We start from the raw sequence: 23,913 nt of genomic DNA, 5'->3' as shown, positions 1-23,913 counted from the left end.
CAAAGATCAGCAGCCGCTCCTCCCGGTGGGAGGCTCTCGGCTGCGGACGCGGTTCCCGAGGTCGGCAGCATCCAGCAGCGTGGGATCGCCGGGCTCTGACTCTTCCGGCGGAAGTTCCGGGGACCGCGTCACTTCCGGTTCGCGGCATCAGTTACCTTCACTTCCGGTAATGCTGTATGTACGGGGGAGGTGTGCGCTCCAGCGTGGATCTCACAGGGATCGTAGCACTTCAGTCAAGACGCTGTCAGCTGTGGGGACCTGCTACTCCAGAGCCATGGAAAGCATGCCACCTGAGGAGGGGATAAGTGCACGTAGCGCAAACTCCCCTAGCACCCTGGAAATAAGCAGCCACCCTGTTACTTTCCCTATCTTATATCGTTTAAGGATAAGGGAAACCCCGCTGTCCCCCCTGGTCAAGTTAAGAAGTCCGGCAAGGCCTCTGGGAAATCCAGTAGATGCCCTATATGTAGTGTGAAGCTCCTGGACACTCATGGCAAAACCTTATGTGCAGATTGCACATCCAAGGTTATGAGAGATGAGCAGCCCACCTTATTATCCGAGATGAGGTCCTTAATACGAGAAGAGGTCCAAGCTTCTCTGGATACCATGGTGGAAAAGTCCAGCCCTATGCCCAGTCGCAAAAGGGCCAGACGGGAGCTGGAATATACTTCTGATGACAGGTCTGACTCTGAAGACCTTGTCTCTGAGGAAGAGGGCGAGCTTCCTTCTGGAAGCCAGGATCATCAGAGGAAATACCTCTTCCAGGCGGAGGATACGAATGATCTGGTGCAGGCAGTGCGTTGCACTATGCAAATAGAAGAGACATCTAAGCCACAATCCAGGCAGGACCTGATGTTTGGGGGACTTATGTCACGTCGGCAGACCGTCTTCCCGGTTAGTGAGCATATCAAAGCCATGGTACTTGAAGAGTGGAAGGAGGCAGAACGTCGGCTGATATTGTCTAAGGACTTTAAGTCTCGCCTACCCTTCGAGCCGGAGGATGTAAAGCTATGGGACGAAATACCCAAGGTGGATGTCCCAGTGGCAAAGGTCGCCAAAAAGACAGCTATACCATTCGAGGACTCGTCAAACTTGCGCGATCCGATGGATCGAAAAGCGGACATATTGCTAAAGAGAGCCTGGGAGTCGTCGGCGGCTCTAATTAAGGCTACGTTCACATTAGCGGCGAGCGCCGCAGCGGCGCCGCATGCGTCATGCGCCCCTATATTTAACATGGGGGCGCATGGACATGCATCGCACTTGCGTTTTGCGCCGCATGCGTCGCTGCGGCGCCCGCGTCTGGGCGCAGAGGACGCAGCAAGTTGCATTTTTGCTGCGTCCAAAATCCATTTAAAAAAGGACGCATGCGGCGCAAAACGCAGCGTTGTGCATGCGTTTTGCTGCGTTTTTGTTTGCGTTGTGCGCTGCGGCGCCGACGCTGCGGCGCACAACGCAAATGTGAACGTAGCCTAAGACCAACATTGCAGCTACCTCGGTAGCCCGGTCTATGCACCTTTGGATGGGTCAATTAGAGGAGCATCTCTCTAATAAGACCCCAAGGTCAGAGATCCTAAACTCTCTCCCTATAATGAAATCTGCCACAGCTTTTCTATCTGACATGACGGCTGAGTCAGTCAGGTTTTCAGCCAGAAATGGATCATTGTCCAATGCGGCTAGAAGAGCGGTCTGGCTAAGGTCTTGGTCTGGCGATAATGCTTCCAAAACAAAATTGTGTTCAATTCCCTTTTCAGGGGCAAGGGTGTTCGGTCCTTCCCTCGACACTATATTAGAGTCGGCTTCTGACAAGAAAAAAGGGTTTCCAGAGGACAAGCCTAAGAGGTCTCAGTCCTTTCGGAGAGGGTTTCCCTTCAGAAGACAGTCCGACTTCAGAGGGGGAAGGTCCAATAGAGGTTTTAATAGGGGTTCCCGTGGCCACGGTAATAAGAACAGGAGTTTCTTCTTCAGCCCCTCCTCTAAATCTAAATCGCAATGACGCCACTCTTATAGGGGGAAGGCTTCGCCATTTCGCGACAAACTGGGGCAGAGTCACTCAAAATCAATGGGTCCTTCGGACTGTGTCAGAAGGCTACAGTATCGAATTCTACTCCCCTCCACCAGACAGGTACATCGTACCTACGGTGGTTATGCAAGACTCTCCTATGTTAATAGACTTAATGGATAAGCTTTCCTCAGAAGTCATAATACCAGTGCCACCACTAGAAGTAGGCCAGGGACATTACTCGTCCCTGTTCTCCATAACGAAACCATCAGGCGACTCACGCACAATCGTAAATCTGAAGCCTCTGAATGCCTGGGTCAGGTACAAGAGGTTTCGTATGGAGTCCATTCGATCGGCAATCCTCCTCATAGATCAGGACGCTGTGATGTGCACTCTCGACTTGAAGAGTGCCTATTATCAGGTCCCTGTCCACCGTCTATCTCAGAGGCTTCTGAGGTTTGCGGTAGTTCTGCCGTCCGGGACCTGTCACTACCAGTTTCAGTGCCTTCCGTTTGGACTTGCCTCAGCACCTCGCGTATTTACGAAGCTGGTGTCAGAGATCGTGGCTTTCCTAAGGAACCAAGGGATTATAATAGTCCCATATCTCGACGATTTTCTCTTGATAGCAAGAACACCAGAGATCCTATCGGATCACAGGAACCGAACCATCTCGATAATGGAACACTTGGGATGGGTCATAAACTGGCAGAAATCAGACCTGATTCCAGAGCACAAAAAAGTCTTCCTGGGGGTATGTCTGGATTCTGCAAACAGAATATCCCTACTACCCGAAGCCAAGCTGAAGGCGATGCAGGTTCAGATCAGACTCCTACTGGAACGCAGAGTCTCAATAAGGATGGCCATGAGAGTGCTAGGCCTAATGACGGCATGCATACCATGCGTAAGAGGGGCTCAGTTCCATTCAAGACCACTACAGAGCTTAATCCTCTCCAAGTGGGACCGGAGTCAGTCTTCTCTGGACAGTACTTTACATCTACCAGATCCAGTGCGAAGATCTCTCCTTTGGTGGACAGACTCAGAGAAACTAAGAATCGGAGTACTATGGACCACCGATCCCTATGTAGTAGTTACTACAGACGCCAGCGCCTGGGGCTGGGGAGCTCACTTAAAAGGAAGGATCCTCCAGGGACAATGGCCTCCAGACGTCGCTCACAACTCATCCAACTTCAAAGAGTTGTATGCCGTCTGGGAAGCCCTGAGAATGAACCGTCGCACTCTGGAGAATCGTCACGTCAGGATATTGTCCGACAATGTGACAACGGTTTCCTTCCTAAAACACCAAGGAGGCCCAAGACACCATCCTCTTCAGGAGCTGGCGGGGAGAATATTTCGCTGGGCAGAGAAGTCGATACTTTCCATCTCGGCAATCCACCTAGAGGGCTCGCAGAATATCGTAGCGGATTACCTGAGCAGAAGAAGAGTGTTGGCAACAGAGTGGGAACTCAACCAAGACATCTTCCAGGAACTGTGCCTGCGTTGGGGCACTCCCAGTATAGACCTCTTCGCAAACAGGAGAAACTCGAAGGTTTTAAGATTCTTCTCGCTGAACCCCCGGGATCTGCTGGAAGGGATAGACGGTCTAAGTCAAATCTGGACGGAGCCCCTCTCATATGCATTCCCTCCTCTAGCACTAATCCCGGCTGTTCTCAGAAAGATCAAGGAAGAACAGGCTCGAGTGATTTTGGTAGTTCCTTACTGGCCAAGAAGGAGTTGGTTCTCTCTTCTAGTAGACCTGGCAATCGAGAGTCCAGTGGAGCTTCCTCACAGACCAGATGTAATCCACCAGGGCCCAGTGTACCATCCGGACCCAGAGAAGCTACATCTCTCAACCTGGATCCTGAAAGGAACATCCTGAAAGCAAGAGGTGTGTCTGACCAGGTCATAGCCACTATCAAGGCTAGCAGAAAGCCGGTCACCTCGACAATCTACTTGAAGATCTGGAGGCGTTTCTGTCTGGAGGGTGGCAGGTCTGAGGTTGCGGCAGGCACTCCCGACTTACCCAGAATTCTGGATTTCCTGCAGGCTGGTTTTGATAAGGGGCTTAGACCGAGCACCTTGAAAGTGCAGATCTCGGCACTTAGCTCCTTTTTAGACTATCCCCTAGCAACACACCCGTGGATAGTTAATTTATCAGAGCCACCCAAAGGTTGCGCCCCACCATTAGACAATTATCTCCTCCTTGGGACCTTAATCTGGTCCTCAAATTCCTCTGCAAAGACGATTACGCCTCGGCGGATAACATGTCCATTTCGGCCCTGACACGTAAAACGGCATTTCTGGTCGCGATTACCACGGCTAAGAGGGTGGGGGAAATTCAAGCCCTGTGTACAAGGGACCCATATCTTCAGATTAGAGAGGATAGCGTAATTCTTAAACTAGATCCCTCGTTTATTCCAAAAGTGGGAACGCTCAAAAATAGGAATCAGGAAATTGTGTTACCATTCTTTTGCAGTAACCCTTCTAATTCAAAAGAGAAAGCTCTGCATTCCCTTGATGTCAGACAGGCGGTCCTTGACTACCTGTCAGCCACCAACTCATGGCGCATTGACCCAAATCTATTTATTTTGTTTGGCGGTAGGAATAGAGGTAAAAAGGCCTCTAAGGCCTCCACTGCTCGATGGATCACATCTGTGATCTCGGAGGCCTACCAGTCGGAGGGGATTCCACCTCCAAAGGGTCTCCATGCACACTCTACTAGAGGGATGGCTGCTTCTTGGGCTGAGAGGGCAGGCGCCTCTCTTGAGCAGATTTGTAAAGTCGCAACATGGGCTAGTGCGAATACCTTTTGCAAACATTATAAACTTGATGTTTTGTCCGGTCAACATACTGCATTCGGGAGAAAAGTTCTCCAAGTGGTAATCCCACCCTGAGGAGGTGCTTTGGTACTCTCCAGAGTGCTGTCAGGATGACGTCCTGGAAAATAGGTATTAAGCTTACCGTTAATGATGTTTCCAGGAGTCCATCCTGACAGCACGGGTAGTTCCCTCCCTGATAATATTGTTATGCTTTTGTAATATAAGCCTGACATGTATATAATATGTTCCTAGCATATGATGTAATATGTTTCTGGTACATGGTGTTATATGTTCTTTGACCATTAAAATATATATTTCTTTGCATCTCCCTTGAGGCGGTTCTTGTTACAACACTGAGGATTGGGGGTGGGACCGGACCTTTTAAACTCTCGTGTGTTTCCTGTCCCAGCAAGGGGAGGAGGACGTCCTCCAGAGTGCTGTCAGGATGGACTCCTGGAAACATCATTAACGGTAAGCTTAATACCTATTTTTGTTCATATTTGTACTATTTAAAAAAAAACAACACTTTTTAGGTACAGTAGTTTACATATTTTTGAGAAGACAAAAATCCTATAGTTCAAAAACTTGACGTGATAGAGAAAAACTGAGATCATTTCTGGATTCAGCATCCAAAAATTAATTAAGAACAGTTGTCTGACCTAACTCTTAAAAAATTGTGTTCCCCAGTGTAATCAGCATTTAATAAGCGACAAGTACAGATTCTCCCCACTACCCAGGTGAGTGCAGCGCCCCTCCCGCTCATCAGCGCCTTGCCCATGTGCTCACCCCCAGGCCGGAGGCTTGGTCTTGGTGGCAGTGTCCTGGGAAGATTGTGGCTCTTCTTTGGCTTTCATGTGTCGGTGATAAGCAGCCGCCTTTGTGATCTTCACTGCAATCTGTAGAGAAAGACGCAGGATGAGAGCGCAGCTCGGTGAATGGGGATTAGCGGATTAGAGCCGTGTCAGGGGGGCGCCATTATCATGGCCGCACATCTCTCCACAGAAGTGTCAAGAGCCAAGAGGCAAAAGCACCAAAGCATCAGAAAGTGCAGACCCCAACGTTTAGTGTCCAGGACCCCGATACTAGAGGGGTCTGAGAAACAACGCGGGGGACGGAGGATGGCAGAGAGGAGAAAAGTGAAAAGCATGCCGTGTGGAGTAGTCAAGACTACTTTACATCCGACTACTCTACACCGTGCGAGTTTACTTTATATCTGACTACGTTAGGTCTGACATAAGTCACACGGTGTAGAGTAGTCAGATGTAAAGTAAAGTCACACGGTGTAGAGTAGTCAGATGTAAAGTAAACTCGCACGGTGTAGAGTAGTCAGATGTAAAGTAAAGTCACACGGTGTAGAGTAGTCAGATGTAAAGTAAACTCGCACGGTGTAGAGTAGTCAGATGTAAAGTAAACTCGCACGGTGTAGAGTAGTCAGATGTAAAGTAAAGTCACACGGTGTAGAGTAGTCAGATGTAAAGTAAACTCGCACGGTGTAGAGTAGTCAGATGTAAAGTAAACTCGCACGGTGTAGAGTAGTCAGATGTAAAGTAAAGTCACACGGTGTAGAGTAGTCAGATGTAAAGTAAACTCGCACGGTGTAGAGTAGTCAGATGTAAAGTAAAGTCACACGGTGTAGAGTAGTCAGATGTAAAGTAAAGTCACACGGTGTAGAGTAGTCAGATGTAAAGTAAACTCGCACGGTGTAGAGTAGTCAGATGTAAAGTAAACTCGCACGGTGTAGAGTAGTCAGATGTAAAATAAAGTCACACGGTGTAGAGTAGTCAGATGTAAAGTAAAGTCACACGGTGTAGAGTAGTCAGATGTAAAGTAAAGTCACACGGTGTAGAGTAGTCAGATGTAAAGTAAACTCGCACGGTGTAGAGTAGTCAGACATAAAATAAAGTCACACGGTGTAGAGTAGTCAGATGTAAAGTAAACTCGCACGTTGTAGAGTAGTCAGATGTAAAGTAAACTCGCACGGTGTAGAGTAGTCAGATGTAAAGTAAAGTCACACGGTGTAGAGTAGTCAGATGTAAAGTAAACTCGCACGGTGTAGAGTAGTCAGACGTAAAGTAAACTCGCACGGTGTAGAGTAGTCAGATGTAAAGTAAACTCGCACGGTGTAGAGTAGTCAGATGTAAAGTAAAGTCACACGGTGTAGAGTAGTCAGATGTAAAGTAAAGTCACACGGTGTACAGTAGTCAGATGTAAAGTAAAGTCACACGGTGTAGAGTAGTCAGATGTAAAGTAAACTCGCACGGTGTAGAGTAGTCAGACGTAAAGTAAAGTCACACGGTGTAGAGTAGTCAGATGTAAAGTAAAGTCACACGGTGTAGAGTAGTCAGATGTAAAGTAAAGTCACACGGTGTAGAGTAGTCAGATGTAAAGTAAACTCGCACGGTGTAGAGTAGTCAGATGTAAAGTAAACTTGCACGGTGTAGAGTAGTCAGATGTAAAGTATAGTCACACGGTGTAGAGTAGTCACATGTAAAGTAAAGTCACACGGTGTAGAGTAGTCAGATGTAAAGTAAACTCGCACGGTGTAGAGTAGTCAGATGTAAAGTAAAGTCACACGGTGTAGAGTAGTCAGATGTAAAGTAAAGTCACACGGTGTAGAGTAGTCAGATGTAAAGTAAAGTCACACGGTGTAGAGTAGTCAGATGTAAAGTAAACTCGCACGGTGTAGAGTAGTCAGATGTAAAGTAAAGTCACACGGTGTAGAGTAGTCAGATGTAAAGTAAACTCGCACGGTGTAGAGTAGTCAGATGTAAAGTAAAGTCACACGGTGTAGAGTAGTCAGATGTAAAGTAAAGTCACACGGTGTAGAGTAGTCAGATGTAAAGTAAACTCGCACGGTGTAGAGTAGTCAGACGTAAAGTAAACTCGCACGGTGTAGAGTAGTCAGATGTAAAGTAAAGTCACACGGTGTAGAGTAGTCAGATGTAAAGTAAAGTCACACGGTGTAGAGTAGTCAGATGTAAAGTAAAGTCACACGGTGTAGAGTAGTCAGATGTAAAGTAAAGTCACACGGTGTAGAGTAGTCAGATGTAAAGTAAACTCGCACGGTGTAGAGTAGTCAGATGTAAAGTAAACTCGCACGGTGTAGAGTAGTCAGATGTAAAGTAAAGTCACACGGTGTAGAGTAGTCAGATGTAAAGTAAACTCGCACGGTGTAGAGTAGTCAGATGTAAAGTAAAGTCACACGGTGTAGAGTAGTCAGATGTAAAGTAAAGTCACACGGTGTAGAGTAGTCAGATGTAAAGTAAAGTCACACGGTGTAGAGTAGTCAGATGTAAAGTAAAGTCACACGGTGTACAGTAGTCAGACCCTCCTGATGTCAGGGCTGCAGGACAGAATACTTAGACGCATCTCATCCACAAGTTGTGCCCCCACAGTCCTTGGGATGGGACCCTGGGCCCCTGTGAGATGTGAATACAGTCAGTCCTTACTGCCTCCTTGGAGTTTCATTCCCTTTCTTAATCTTCAGATTTGTTGGGAAGCTCCTGATGAAGGAGCTGAAGGTCTCAGAAGTGCCAGGTATGATAGGAGTCCCCCAGAGCCGAGCCGCGGCCCCCGAGAGCGAGTAGACGTCCCCGCCCTGCGCTCACATTACCCGTCTATCTGCTCTCACACTACATAATACGAGCCCCGGCTTTTGTAGAGAATCCGCCGCACTTTTCACACGGAACATCCGGCATTTTGCTGCATTTTAATTAAGGCGTCTAAACATTATCGCGGGGACTGGAAATTGGTCGGAGGCTGCGGAGAAGAAAACTAAGCTGTAAAGGCTTTTATCAGTACATTTCAGGAAGCCGGGGTGTAAAATGTTCTAATTTGGGCGATATTAAAAGCCATAAAAGGTCTTTCAGGAAGATTAATGGTACTTTGCTTGGATAGCAGATAAGGCTTGAGCTGGTTTCAGAAGCCGGTCTGGCTGCTCCCTCGAGGCGATCATCTTTACAGCCACTTAGAAGCTTTGTGGAGCCGCGGCGTCACCTCCAGCCAATACTCAGCCGACGACTCCGGATTTGTCCTTCGCTCCTTCTTTAAATTCCTTTCAATTTTACAGGTTTGAAGTGTGTAAATGTGTAAATCATCTCCTGCGATGGACACAATGAAGGCGCCTTGTAAAGTATCACCCCCCTCCCCCACCGGAGGGTCCATGGACAGACGCGCACCACTGTTTACAAAGCGACCAAATAGAGAGAGTGCGCAGCTGGTAGGGCGGCGTCCACACCACGTCCAGCACCAGGTACTGTGCAGGTGGCAAGGACGGCGTCCATCACCAGGTAGTGTGCAGGTGGCAAGGACGGCGTCCAGCACCAGGTAGTGTGCAGGTGGCAAGAACGGCGTCCAGCACCAGGTAGTGTGCAGGTGGCAAGGACGGCGTCCATCACCAGGTAGTGTGCAGGTGGCAAGGACGGCGTCCAGCACCAGGTAGTGTGCAGGTGGCAAGGACGGCATCCAGCACCAGGTAGTGTGCAGGTGGCAAGGACGGCGTCCACACAGCGTCCAGAATCGTACACCAGGTAGTGTGCATTTAGCAAAGATGGCGTTCACACTGCGTCCAGCACCAGGTAGTGTGCAGGTGGCAAGGACGACGTTCACACTGCGTCCAGCACCAGGTAACGTGCAGGTGTCAAGGACGGCGTCCACAGCGCGTCCAGCACCAGGTAGCGTGCGAAGCTGGTAGGGCGGCGTTCACACCGTGTCCAGCACCAGGTAGTGTGCATTTAGCAAAGACGGCGTTCACACTGCGTCCAGCACCAGGTAGCGTGCAGGTGGCAAGAACGACGTTCACACTGCATCCAGCACCAGGTAGCGTGCAGGTGGAAAGGACGGCGTCCACACCGCGTCCAGCACCAGGTAGCGTGCAGGTGGCAAGAACGACGTTCACACTGCATCCAGCACCAGGTAGCGTGCAGGTGGAAAGGACGGCGTCCACACCGCGTCCAGCACCAGGTAGCATGCGAAGCTGGTAGGGCAGCATTCACACCACGTTCAGCACCAGGAAGTGTGCATTTAGCAAAGACGGCGTTCACGCCACGTCCAGCGCCGTGCACCAGGTAGTGTAGTGTGCATTTAGCAAAGACGGCGTTTACACCGCGTACAGCGCCGTGCACCAGGTAGTGTAGTGTGCATTTAGCAAAGACGGCGTTCACACCGCGCACAGCGCCGTGCACCAGGTAGTGTAGTGTGCATTTAGCAAAGACGGCGTTTACACCGCGTACAGCGCCGTGCACCAGGTAGTGTAGTGTGCATTTAGCAAAGACGGCGTTTACACCGCGTCCAGCACCGTGCACCAGGTAGTGTAGTGTGCATTTAGCAAAGACGGCGTTCACACCGCGCACAGCGCCGTGCACCAGGTAGTGTGCATTTAGCAAAGACGGCGTTTACACCGCGTCCAGCACCGTGCACCAGGTAGTGTAGTGTGCATTTAGCAAAGACGGCGTTCACACCGCGCACAGCGCCGTGCACCAGGTAGTGTAGTGTGCATTTAGCAAAGACGGCGTTTACACCGCGTCCAGCGCCGTGCACCAGGTAGTGTAGTGTGCATTTAGCAAAGACGGCGTTCACGCCACGTCCAGCGCCGTGCACCAGGTAGTGTAGTGTGCATTTAGCAAAGACGGCGCTTACACCGCGTACAGCGCCGTGCACCAGGTAGTGTAGTGTGCATTTAGCAAAGACGGCGTTCACACCGCGCACAGCGCCGTGCACCAGGTAGTGTAGTGTGCATTTAGCAAAGACGGCGTTTACACCGCGTACAGCGCCGTGCACCAGGTAGTGTAGTGTGCATTTAGCAAAGACGGCGTTTACACCGCGTCCAGCACCGTGCACCAGGTAGTGTAGTGTGCATTTAGCAAAGACGGCGTTTACACCGCGTCCAGCACCGTGCACCAGGTAGTGTAGTGTGCATTTAGCAAAGACGGCGTTCACACCGCGCACAGCGCCGTGCACCAGGTAGTGTAGTGTGCATTTAGCAAAGACGGCGTTTACACCGTGTCCAGCACCGTGCACCAGGTAGTGTAGTGTGCATTTAGCAAAGACGGCGTTCACACCGCGCACAGCGCCGTGCACCAGGTAGTGTAGTGTGCATTTAGCAAAGACGGCGTTCACACCGCGCACAGCGCCGTGCACCAGGTAGTGTGCATTTAGCAAAGACGGCGTTCACACCGCGCACAGCGCCGTGCACCAGGTAGTGTAGTGTGCATTTAGCAAAGACGGCGTTCACACCGCGCACAGCGCCGTGCACCAGGTAGTGTAGTGTGCATTTAGCAAAGACGGCGTTTACACCGCGTCCAGCACCGTGCACCAGGTAGTGTGCATTTAGCAAAGACGGCGTTCACACCGCGTACAGCGCCGTGCACCAGGTAGTGTGCATTTAGCAAAGACGGCGTTCACACCACGCACAGCGCCGTGCACCAGGTAGTGTAGTGTGCATTTGGCAAAGACGGCGTTTACACCGCGAACAGCGCCGTGCACCAGGTAGTGTAGTGTGCATTTAGCAAAGACGGCGTTCACACCGCGTCCAGCATCGTGCACCAGGTAGTGTAGTGTGCATTTAGAAAAGACGGCGTTCACACCGCGTCCAGCATCGTGCACCAGGTAGTGTAGTGTGCATTTAGCAAAGACGGCGTTTACACCGTGCACAGCGCCGTGCACCAGGTAGTGTAGTGTGCATTTAGCAAAGACGGCGTTCACACCGCGCACAGCACCAGGTAGCGTGCAGCCACAGGAGTCGTCCCACGCTCACCTGCCGCGGACCTATAAACATATTTAGAATGGCGACAATTTCCGATTGTCTTAACTGGAGCTGAACATTAGTGTCAGGCGCGTTACCGTGGAGACCGCAAAGATCAAAGCGACAAAGAAGTGAAAAAAGCCCCAATTGTCTGATTAATCAAGTCAGCAAACAGCTTATTTCTTTCAGGCGGCATGCACGTATGAAAATGAGATTCCGGGAGCTCGGCTTTGTGAGATTTGCTCATTCTTATCAGAACAAAGCCAGCGGCAGACTATTTCACGGATCATTGGCGCTGTCAGGCCTGATGCACAGAATGGGTGACAGCCCCTTATTCTGAGGCTTCAGGAAAATTAGCAAAAAAGTCGCCACAAATTACCCCCTCATCTTTACAGTAATGTGACATTATTCACTTTTTTATCCAGTTTTCAATTTTGGTCACACTTCCTACTAAATCTCTCACACACTGGAGCAGCTACAAGCTGTGGAAAACCAGGGCACGGAGTGGGGCACGCTGCAAGATCCGGGACCACAAGAGGGGCGCGCTGCAAGATCCGGGACCACAAGAGGGGCGCGCTGCAAGATCCGGGACCACAAGAGGGGCTCGCTGCAAGATCCGGGACCACAAGAGGGGCGCGCTGCAAGATCCGGGACCACAAGAGGGGCACGCTGCAAGATCCGGGACCACAAGAGGGGCGCGCTGCAAGATCCGGGACCACAAGAGGGGCACGCTGCAAGATCCGGGACCACAAGAGGGGCGCGCTGCAAGATCCGGGACCACAAGAGGGGCGCGCTGCAAGATCCGGGACCACAAGAGGGGCGCGCTGCAAGATCCGGGACCACAAGAGGGGCACGCTGCAAGATCCGGGACCACAAGAGGGGCGTGCTGCAAGATCCGGGACCACAAGAGGGGCGCGCTGCAAGATCCGGGACCACAAGAGGGGCGCGCTGCAAGATCCGGGACCACAAGAGGGGCATGCTGCAAGATCCGGGACCACAAGAGGGGCGCGCTGCAAGATCCGGGACCACAAGAGGGGCACGCTGCAAGATCCGGGACCACAAGAGGGGCGCGCTGCAAGATCCGGGACCACAAGAGGGGCGCGCTGCAAGATCCGGGACCACAAGAGGGGCGCGATGCAAGATCCGGGACAACAAGAGGGGCGCGCTGCAAGATCCGGGACCACAAGAGGGGCACGCTGCAAGATCCGGGACCACAAGAGGGGCGCGCTGCAAGATCCGGGACCACAAGAGGGGTGCGCTGCAAGATCCGGGACCACAAGAGGGGCGCGCTGCAAGATCCGGGACCACAAGAGGGGCGCGCTGCAAGATCCGGGACCACAAGAGGGGCGCGATGCAAGATTCGGGACCACAAGAGGGGCGCGATGCAAGATCCGGGACCACAAGAGGGGCGCGCTGCAAGATCCGGGACCACAAGAGGGGCGCGATGCAAGATCCGGGAACACAAGAGGGGCGCGATGCAAGATCCGGGACCACAAGAGGGGCGCGCTGCAAGATCCGGGACCACAAGAGGGGCACGCTGCAAGATCCGGGACCACAAGAGGGGCGCGCTGCAAGATCCGGGACCACAAGAGGGGCGCGATGCAAGATCCGGGACCACAAGAGGGGCGCGATGCAAGATCCGGGACCACAAGAGGGGCGCGATGCAAGATCCGGGACCACAAGAGGGGCGCGATGCAAGATCCGGGACCACAAGAGGGGCGCGCTGCAAGATCCGGGACCACAAGAGGGGCGCGCTGCAAGATCCGGGACCACAAGAGGGGCGCGATGCAAGATCCGGGACCACAAGAGGGGCGCGATGCAAGATCCGGGACCACAAGAGGGGCGCGATGCAAGATCCGGGACCACAAGAGGGGCGCGATGCAAGATCCGGGACCACAAGAGGGGCACGTGCTGCAAGAACCAGGAAAAAAAGAGGAGCGCGGAACATGGCCACAAGTGTGGACCGGAGGAAGGGTGCGAAACACGGCCACAAGAAGGGGATGGAACACGGCCACAAGTGTGGACCCAGAAGAGGGGTGCACAACACGGCCACAAGCGTGGAGCCAGAAGAAGGGGCGGAACATGGCCACAAGTGTGGAGCCAGAAGAGGGGTGCAGAACACGGCCACAAGCGTGGAGCCAGAAGAGGGGTGCGGAACACAGCCACAAGTGTGGAGCCAGAAGAGGGGTGCAAAACACGGCCACAAGTGTGGAGCCAGAAGAGGGGTGCAAAACACGGCCACAAGTGTGGAGCCAGAAGAAGGGGGCGGAACACAGCCACAAGCGTGCAGCCAGAAGAGGGGTGCGGAACACAGCCACAAGCGTGGAGCCAGAAGAGGGGTGCAGAACACGGCCACAAGTGTAGAGCCAAAAGTGGGGTGTGGAGCCAGAAGAGGAGTGGAACACGGCCACAAGTGTGGAGCCAGAAGAGGGGTGCGGAACAAGGCCACAAGTGTGGAGCCAGAAGAGGGGTGCAGAACACGGCCACAAGTGTGGAGCCAAAAGTGGGGTGTGGAGCCAGAAGAGGGGTGGAACACGGCCACAAGTGTGGAGCCAGAAGAGGGATGCGGAACACGGCCACTAGTGTGGAGCCAGAAGAAGGGGTGGAACACGGCCACAAGTGTGGAGCCAGAAGAGGGGTGTGGAACACGGCCACAAGTGTGGAGCCAGAAGAGGGATGCGGAACACGGCCACAAGCGTGGAGCCAGAAGAAGGGGTGGAACACGGCCACAAGTGTGGAGCCAGAAGAGGGGTGGAACACGGCCACAAGTGTGGAGCCAGAAGAGGGGTGTGGAACACGGCCACAAGTGTGGAGCCAGAAGAGGGATGCGGAACACGGCCACAAGCGTGGAGCCAGAAGAAGGGGTGGAACACGGCCACAAGTGTGGAGCCAGAAGAGGGGTGGAACACGGCCACAAGTGTGGAGCCAGAAGAGGGGTGGAACACGGCCACAAGTGTGGAGCCAGAAGAGGGATGCGGAACACGGCCACAAGCGTGGAGCCAGAAGAAGGGGTGGAACACGGCCACAAGTGTGGAGCCAGAAGAGGGGTGGAACACGGCCACAAGTGTGGAGCCAGAAGAGGGATGCGGAACACGGCCACAAGTGTGGAGCCAGAAGAGGGGTGCGGAACACGGCCACAAGTGTGGAGCCAGAAGAGGGGTGTGGAACACGGCCACAAGTGTGGAGCCAGAAGAAGGGGTGGAACACAGCCACAAGTGTGGAGCCAGAAGAGGGGTGCGGAACACGGCCACAAGTGTGGAGCCAGAAGAGGGATGCGGAACACGGCCACAAGTGTGGAGCCAGAAGAGGGGTGGAACACGGCCACAAGTGTGGAGCCAGAAGAGGGATGCGGAACACGGCCACAAGTGTGGAGCCAGAAGAAGGGGTGGAACACGGCCACAAGTGTGGATCCAGAAGAGGGGTGCGGAACACGGCCACAAGTGTGGAGCCAGAAGAAGGGGTGGAACACGGCCACAAGTGTGGAGCCAGAAGAGGGGTGCGGAACACGGCCACAAGCGTGGAGCCAGAAGAAGGGGTGGAACACGGCCACAAGTGTGGAGCCATCAGAAAGGGTGGACACCAACTCTTCCCTAACCTTCTGTCTTCCTTCTCCTCCCTGCAGACCAATCTTTGTTCCCAACAGCCGTCGACCCCTCTGCCATCCTTCTCCTCATAAACCTCTCGTCTTCCTCGTAGAGGAGTCATTCTCCTCCTCCCCGTAGACCTCTCTGCTGGCTTCCTCCTAAAGGCCAGTCTGTTGTCCTCCTCCATATAGAATATTCTGGCAGAATCTTATCTCTTAGAGGGCAGAAGAAAACCAGACCAGAACAGTGTCCCCTCTACCATCATTAGTCAGGGAAGAGTCTGAAGACCCCCAGACACATTCCACTGTCCAGTCCAGTAGTGATAACAGATGAGATTGTGATCTGTGGGGTCAGAGATGATGGGAGTAGTGATACTCTGTGTGACCCAGGTGAAGTCCTTCTGCTCCGGGCGGGCAGCAGTCACAGGTGAGGACTTCCTATGAGGGGTCCACGTGCAGAGAGGCGCCCGCAGTCCCGGCTGGAGGGGGACACAATGGCTGCTGTTGTCACCGGCGGCTTTATCTCATGGTGTAGGAAGCTTATTAACACGCTTTGAACTTAAAATCACATTTACAATAATGTGCCATCAACAGTTTTATAAGCTAATTAGAAAAAAAGATTAATTAATGACGAGCCCGCTAATAAAATGGCAATCAGGAAGAAAGAATCCGAGGGAGCTAAGCCGCCACTACCAGCAATTAGCAGCTAATTACAAACAAATTATAGCTGTGTTTTGCTGTGGGCTTTCATTTACTAAAATGGTTTTAATTAAAAGAGAAAACATGGCGATTAATGTGGCGGCAGCAGACGCCCGCCATTGTCTGGGATAATGAGCCCGGCCATGGCCGCCCCGCGCCCGCCGCTCACCTTCCACCACGGTGTGATGACGTCATGGCCGCCGCTCGCCCCGGCACCATGGTGTAATCAGTGTGTAATTATCCGGCTTTACCACGATAAATAAACAAACATTCGGCGTCAATCACTGATCCGACCGCCGCGGTCAGCGGGGAGTGTTAATCAGGACCCCAGGCAAACACGGCTCTGCTGCGCGAGCTCTGATAACATGGCCGCCAAGTCAGTGCACAAGGTGACAGTCATCACGGAGGAGGCCCCAGGCCCGGCCAGGTAGCAGACAATCCCAAGATCCCGGGCAGAGCCTGGCACGTCCCCGGCTGCCAGCTGAGCCGGGTTATTTGTTCCGCTGGCACTGGGCCACCTCCATCAAAGTGGCGGCTTCCAAGATGCTATTTACGGGCTTAGGAATGTTATACATCAGAAATTAGCTTCACCTATTAGGACAGGAACGGGATTAACGCTCTGCAGGACGCGCGCCCCGGAGCACGGGCTTTATCTGCCTCCTCCAGCGCCTGCCTGGGATTACTGGGAGAAAAGAGGCGCCGCAGCGACCAGAGACACCCAAAAATGGCTGAGAGCGGAGGGAGACGCTCAGAGGACACAGCAGGGAGAAGATCGCAGGAGAGAAGCAGAGGTCACGGGGCCCAGGACAGAAATCAGCAGGGCTCCGCACCAAGGACCCCCGTACTGCTCCGCACTAAGGACCCCCGCACTGCTCCGCAACAGGGACCCCCGCACTGCTCCGCAAAAGGGACCCCCGCACTGCTCCGCACCAAGGACCCCCGCACTGCTCCGCACCAAGGACCCCCGCACTGCTCACCTACACCAAGGACCCCCGTACTGCTCCGCACCAAGGACCCCCGCACTGCTCCACACCAAGGACCCCCGCACTGCTCCGCACCAAGGACCCCCGCACTGCTCCGCACCAAGGATCCCCGTACTGCTCCGCACCAAGGACCCCCGCACTGCTCCGCACCAAGGACCCCCGTACTGCTCCGCACCAAGGACCCCCGCACTGCTCCGCAACAGGGACCCCCGCACTGCTCCGCAACAGGGACCCCCGCACTGCTCCGCAACAGGGACCCCCGCACTGCTCCGCACCAAGGACCCCCGTACTGCTCCGCACCAAGGATCCCCGTACTGCTCCGCACCAAGGACCCCCGTACTGCTCCGCACCAAGGACCCCCGCACTGCTCCGCACCAAGGACCCCCGTACTGCTCCGCACCAAGAACCCCCGTACTGCTCCGCACCAAGGACCCCCGCACTGCTCCGCACCAAGGACCCCCGCACTGCTCCGCACCAAGGACCCCCGCACTGCTCCGCAACAGGGACCCCCGCACTGCTCCGCAACAGGGACCCCCGCACTGCTCCTAACAGGGACCCCCACACTGCTCCGCACCAAGGACCCCCGCACTGCTCCGCAACAGGGACCCCCGCACTGCTCCGCACCAAGGACCCCCGCACTGCTCCGCACCAAGGACCCCCGCACTGCTCCGCACCAAGGACCCCCGTACTGCTCCGCACCAAGGATCCCCATACTGCTCCGCACCAAGGACCCCCGTACTGCTCCGCACCAAGGACCCCCGCACTGCTCCGCACCAAGGACCCCCGCACTGCTCCGCAACAGGGACCCCCGCACTGCTCCGCACCAAGGACCCCCGCACTGCTCCGCACCAAGGACCCCCGCACTGCTCCGCACCAAGGACCCCCGCACTGCTCCGCACCAAGGACCCCCGCACTGCTCCGCACCAAGGACCCCCGCACTGCTCCGCACCAAGGACCCCCGCACTGCTCCGCACCAAGGACCCCCGCACTGCTCCGCACCAAGGACCCCCGCACTGCTCCGCACCAAGGACCCCCGCACTGCTCCGCACCAAGGACCCCCGTACTGCTTCGCACCAATGACCCCCGTACTGCTCCGCACCAAGGACCCCCGTACTGCTTCGCACCAAGGACCCCCGTACTGCTCCGCACCAAGGATCCCCGTACTGCTCCGCACCAAGGACCCCCGTACTGCTCCGCACCAAGGACCCCCGCACTGCTCCGCACCAAGGACCCCCGTACTGCTCCGCACCAAGGACCCCCGTACTGCTCCGCACCAAGGACCCCCGTACTGCTCACCTACACCAAACATGTCTGCACTGCTGAGCCCATGAAAGCCCCACTGCAGACACAACTGCGCCCGCTATATTATACAGCAGTGACATCACCGCTCCCCAGATATCAGTTATATTATACAGCGGTGACATCACCGCTCTCCAGATATCAGTTATATTATACAGCAGTGACATCACCGCTCCCCATATATCAGTTATATTATACAGCAGTGACATCAGCGCTCTCCAGATATCAGTTATATTATACAGCAGTGACATCACCGCTCCCCAGATATCAGTTATATTATACAGCGGTGACATCACCGCTCCCCAGATATCAGTTATATTATACAGCAGTGACATCACCGCTCTCCAGATATCAGTTATATTATACAGCGGTGACATCACCGCTCTCCAGATATCAGTTATATTATACAGCGGTGACATCACCGCTCTCCAGATATCAGTTATATTATACAGCGGTGACATCACCGCTCTCCAGATATCAGTTATATTATACAGCGGTGACATCACCGCTCTCCAGATATCAGTTATATTATACAGCGGTGACATCACCGCTCTCCAGATATCAGTTATATTATACAGCAGTGACATCACCGCTCCCCAGATATCAGTTATATTATACAGCAGTGACATCACCGCTCCCCAGATATCAGTTATATTATACAGCAGTGACATCACCGCTCCCCAGATATCAGTTATATTATACAGCGGTGACATCACCGCTCTCCAGATATCAGTTATATTATACAGCGGTGACATCACCGCTCTCCAGATATCAGTTATATTATACAGCAGTGACATCACCGCTCCCCAGATATCAGTTATATTATACAGCAGTGACATCACCGCTCCCAGATATCAGTTATATTATACAGCAGTGACATCACCGCTCTCCAGATCTCAGTTATATTATACAGCGGTGACATCACCGCTCCCCAGATATCAGTTATATTATACAGCGGTGACATGACCGCTCCCCAGATATCAGTTATATTATACAGCGGTGACATCACCGCTCCCCAGATATCAGTTATATTATACAGCAGTGACATCACCGCTCTCCAGATATCAGTTATATTATACAGCAGTGACATCACCGCTCTCCAGATATCAGTTATATTATACAGCAGTGACATCACCGCTCCCCAGATATCAGTTATATTATACAGCAGTGACATCACCGCTCCCCAGATATCAGTTATATTATACAGCAGTGACATCACCGCTCTCCAGATATCAGTTATATTATACAGCAGTGACATCAGCGCTCTCCAGATATCAGTTATATTATACAGCAGTGACATCACCGCTCCCCAGATATCAGTTATATTATACAGCAGTGACATCACCGCTCCCCAGATATCAGTTATATTATACAGCAGTGACATCACCGCTCTCCAGATATCAGTTATATTATACAGCAGTGACATCACCGCTCTCCAGATATCAGTTATATTATACAGCAGTGACATCACCGCTCTCCAGATATCAGTTATATTATACAGCAGTGACATCACCGCTCTCCAGATATCAGTTATATTATACAGCGGTGACATCACCGCTCCCCAGATATCAGCTATATTATACAGCGGTGACATCACCGCTCCCCAGATATCAGTTATATTATACAGCGGTGACATCACCGCTCCCCAGATATCAGTTATATTATACAGCAGTGACATCACCGCTCCCCAGATATCAGTTATATTATACAGCAGTGACATCACCGCTCCCCAGATATCAGTTATATTATACAGCAGTGACATCACCGCTCCCCAGATATCAGTTATATTATACAGCAGTGACATCACCGCTCCCCAGATATCAGTTATATTATACAGCAGTGACATCACCGCTCCCCAGATATCAGTTATATTATACAGCAGTGACATCACCGCTCCCCAGATATCAGTTATATTATACAGCAGTGACATCACCGCTCCCCAGATATCAGTTATATTATACAGCAGTAATGAAGCGATGGCCGGGGGACCACCACGGTGCAGGAAGACTACTGTACACAAGATGAGGTGCAAACAACAAAGGGTAGATTTATTGGGAGGCAAGGAATGAAGTGGGTGAGGAAGATGCAATCGGGTATGCAATGGCAAGAGACACTTTACAAGAGTTACAAACTTTATCTTGTCCGTAAAATAGCACGGTGCTCCAGCTATTACAGACTCAGAATATGTCTCACAAGCAACTTTAAACAATACACAAATAACGATGCTACTCTACGTATAACCTCCCTGGCCTTTACTAAGCAGGCCCCACGGCTGCCGTGTACTGACTACTGAAGCCTACACTAGGCCCTAACAGGTGCACCAAACAGGAACAGACTCGCGGTGATGTTGGGGACTCAGGTCCAGTCCCAGGGGGGCCTCCAGAAGTCTATAATGGTGGTGCGCACGGCTTTCTGTCAGCTCTGTGAAACGTGGTCTTCTCCTTGCTTCTGGGTCCTAGGGATGCTCCTGGAAACTGTAAGCCCCTTTCTCAGTATATTCGTGGCTTCACAAACTAGCACAGAACAGCCACCTGTGCTGTACCCGGAAAAGTCTTGCAAATTTCACAAGTACACTCCGTCCCAGGCTGTGGGACCTTTCTTGTAGCAAACAGCACAAAGTTCTCTCTCTAGCAGCTTCAGCTCACACACGCAGTTCAGGCTCAACTCCTCCCCTTATTCTAGGGCAGTTTATCTTCACAGTCTATAGCAGGGGGAAGCAGAACATTCCATCACACCAGACAAGGGGGTGCTGTCTCTTAAAGTGGCAGCGTGTTACTGTCCATAACAGCACCACCCTCTTACATGCCTCCCTTCGTAATGATGGTCGTCCTCGGCCATCACAGCATCAAGGTCGAAGTGTAATGAAGGAACGTGCAATGCGGAAACAGCACATACAGAGGAGGCAACAAAGTTGGAAAAACAGACAGAGCACATTGTTCTACATATCGGACTGGTGGAACCCCTGCATTAGACTTCTGGGATCTCCGGAGCTCTTGGATGTCAGGCAAGGCTTGACTATCTTCCAGAGGAACACTTGCTGCAGGAGTCATCGTGGGCTCTTGTCTGGTCTCGTTCTCGCGTGGCGGTACTGGTACATCCATGGGATTACCGTCTCTGTGCGGCTAAGGACCCCCTACATCAGGGACGGTCCACCACTCGTCATCGATTTCACCATCAGGCATGACAGATTCAGGAAGTGGAGTAGCGCCCTCAGGCGACAATGGCGTAGAACAGATCTCAGACCGGCAGGGCCTCAGCATATTTCTGTGAAGTACTCTAGGGGCGGACACCCCACTCTCAATTTGCACCTTGTAGACAGGGCCATTAGCATACACTCGCTCGATTACTCTATAAGGCTGTACTTTCCATCTCTCACTTAGTTTTCCCTTAGGGCGTTTCTCTCTGACCAATACTCGGTCTCCAGGTTGGAGCGGTAACTCTTGAGTCGGTTTACGGCCTGTATGCTCTTTTTCTTGCAGCTGCTGACCCCACAACCGCTGTATCGTTTGTAGTCGTTGTCGATGCTCTTTTACCCATGAGGTGACAGTTCGCTCCATCAGCTCCTCTGGCTGTTCCAAATTCAGCTCAATGATATCCCGTCCAGCTCTTCCAAAAAGCAGTAGATAGGGGGTATAACCCGTGGTGGAGTGGACCCGATTGTTGTAGGTCCAGACCAACTCTGGCAGGTAGTCTGGCCAACACGCCTTCTTATCCTCCTCCAACATTCTCAGCATTTGAAGTAAGGTTCGGTTGAAGCATTCACATGCTCCGTTGCCTTGAGGATGGTAAGGGGTGGTCCAAGACCGCTCAATGCCATACATACGATACAGTTCTTCCATCACCTTGCCTTGGAAACAAGCGCCTTGGTCGGAGTGGATGCGCTTTGGGCACCCATACACCCGGATGAAGTCTTGACAGATGGCTCGCGCCGCCGACTCTGCAGTCTGATCTCTAGTCGGGGTAACTACTGCGAACTTGGAGAAATGATCAGTCATCACCAAACAGTACTGTAGCCCCCGGGCCGAGTGTCCCACGAGGAGATAGTCGATCATCAAGACTTCTAGCGGTTCCTTAGTTTGAATGGTCTCGATGGGTGCTCTCTGTTCGGTACTCTTAATGAGGTCGCATACTCGACATTGCCGGCAAACTTCTTCCACCACAGACTCCAACCGGGGGCAATACACATATCGCTGTAACCATTAGTAGGTCTTTGTGGGCCCGAAGTGAGCTCCAAATTCATGGGCTTCTCTAGCTACTTCTTGAGCCATTCTTCCTGGGATGACCACTTGCCACCTTACTTCCATATCTTTTGGCTGTTGTCTCTTGCGATATAACACTGATTCTCGCACTTCCAGTCTATCCCACTGGTGTAAGATACTCTTCATTTCAGCGTCCAGATCATCTCTCTCTTGTTTGCCAGGCTTACGCTTCTGAGTTACCCACCATTTCATCTGTCTCAGCCCTTCGTCTTCATCCTGAACATGTCCCCATTCCTCATTGGTTCTCCCCAGGGACCGGGGTAGTGCGCAGGCCTCCCTTCTTGACTGGGCCGCAACCACTGGGGGCTTGAACTTACGAAAATCTGGGGTCTCCTCCTCTTCGAGTTGTTCATCGAGATCACCCGCTGGAGTCTCCACAGTCACTCTTGACAGCCCGTCAGCATTTGCGTTTTCGGTAGCAGAGCGATAACGGATGGTAAAGTCAAACTTGGCTAGGCGAGCCACCCATCGTTGTTCTAAGGCCCCCAATTTAGCATTCTCAAGGTGGGCCAGGGGATTATTGTCTGTTCGAACTTGAATCTTGGTCCCTGCCAGGAAGCCCGCAAACTTCTCTGTCATGGCCCACACCAGGGCCAGGAGCTCTAACCGGAAGGAGCTGTAATTGTGGGGGTTTCTTTCGCTGTCTCGCAGGAACCTGCTGGCATACCCGATGACTCTCTCATGTCCATCCTGTATCTGAGAAAGTACGGCACCGAGTCCATGAAGGCTACCGTCTGTGTACAACAAGAACGGTTGATCGAAATCTGCATAGGCCAAAATCGGGGCTGAAGTAATGGCATTCTTTATAGCCTGGAAGGCCTCATCTTGTCTCTGGGCCCAAGGGATGTACTGGGTCTTTGGCACTCCGGCGGTCCCCCTCAGCAGCTCATTCAGGGGACCCGCCACCTTCGCGAAGTCTTTGACAAACTGGCGGTACTACCCGGCAAGCCCCAGAAAGGCCTGAAGTTCTCTCACCGTGCGAGGGACTGGCCACATCTGGATAGCAGCCACTTTTTCTGGTGAGGGTAGAACTCCATCTTGTGACACTATGTGGCCCAGGTACTCGATCTCTCTCTTGAAGAGGTGGCACTTCTTTGGCTTCACCTTCAGGTTATGCGCCCACAGTCTTCCGAGTACCTATCCAAGCCGGGCAAGGTGTTCTTCGAATGAGGCCGAAAACACAATGATGTCATCCAGATAGATCAGGGTAGCCTCAAAATTTAAGTCTCCCAAACACTTTTCCATCAGCCGTTGAAACGTACCCGGAGCATTGGAGAGCCCAAAGGGCATCCGGTTAAACTCAAACAGTCCCATAGGGAGGATGAAGGCGTTTTTTTCTCTGTCTTTCTTTGCCACGGCTATTTGCCAGTATCCGCTTGCTAGGTCCAGGGTGGAGAAGTACTTGGCTTTCCACAACGCTGTCAAGGATTCCTTGATGCAGGGCAATGGATACGAGTCTCGAACAGTGCAGGCACTGAGTTTCCTGTAGTCTACACAGAACCGGATGGTCCCATCCTTTTTCTTGACGAGCAC

The 23,913-nt window shown here is 52.7% G+C and overlaps 1 protein-coding gene across 2 annotated transcripts in view; it reads right to left on the bottom strand.

Annotated features, from left to right (window-relative positions):
* Positions 1 to 23,913, bottom strand: part of FAM204A (family with sequence similarity 204 member A) — a 55,112-nt gene that overhangs the window by 7,836 nt on the left and 23,363 nt on the right. For both annotated transcript variants that reach the window (XM_077257885.1, XM_077257886.1), the window contains exon 6: positions 5,602 to 5,711. In XM_077257885.1, the coding sequence (XP_077114000.1) occupies positions 5,602 to 5,711 (110 nt within the window). The remainder of the gene's footprint in view (positions 1 to 5,601; positions 5,712 to 23,913) is intronic.

The sequence above is a fragment of the Ranitomeya variabilis genome, chromosome 4 (genome assembly GCF_051348905.1).
Source record: "Ranitomeya variabilis isolate aRanVar5 chromosome 4, aRanVar5.hap1, whole genome shotgun sequence".
In the NCBI taxonomy this organism is placed as follows: Eukaryota; Metazoa; Chordata; class Amphibia; order Anura; family Dendrobatidae; genus Ranitomeya; species Ranitomeya variabilis.
This window is presented reverse-complemented; position numbering and strand designations above follow the sequence as displayed.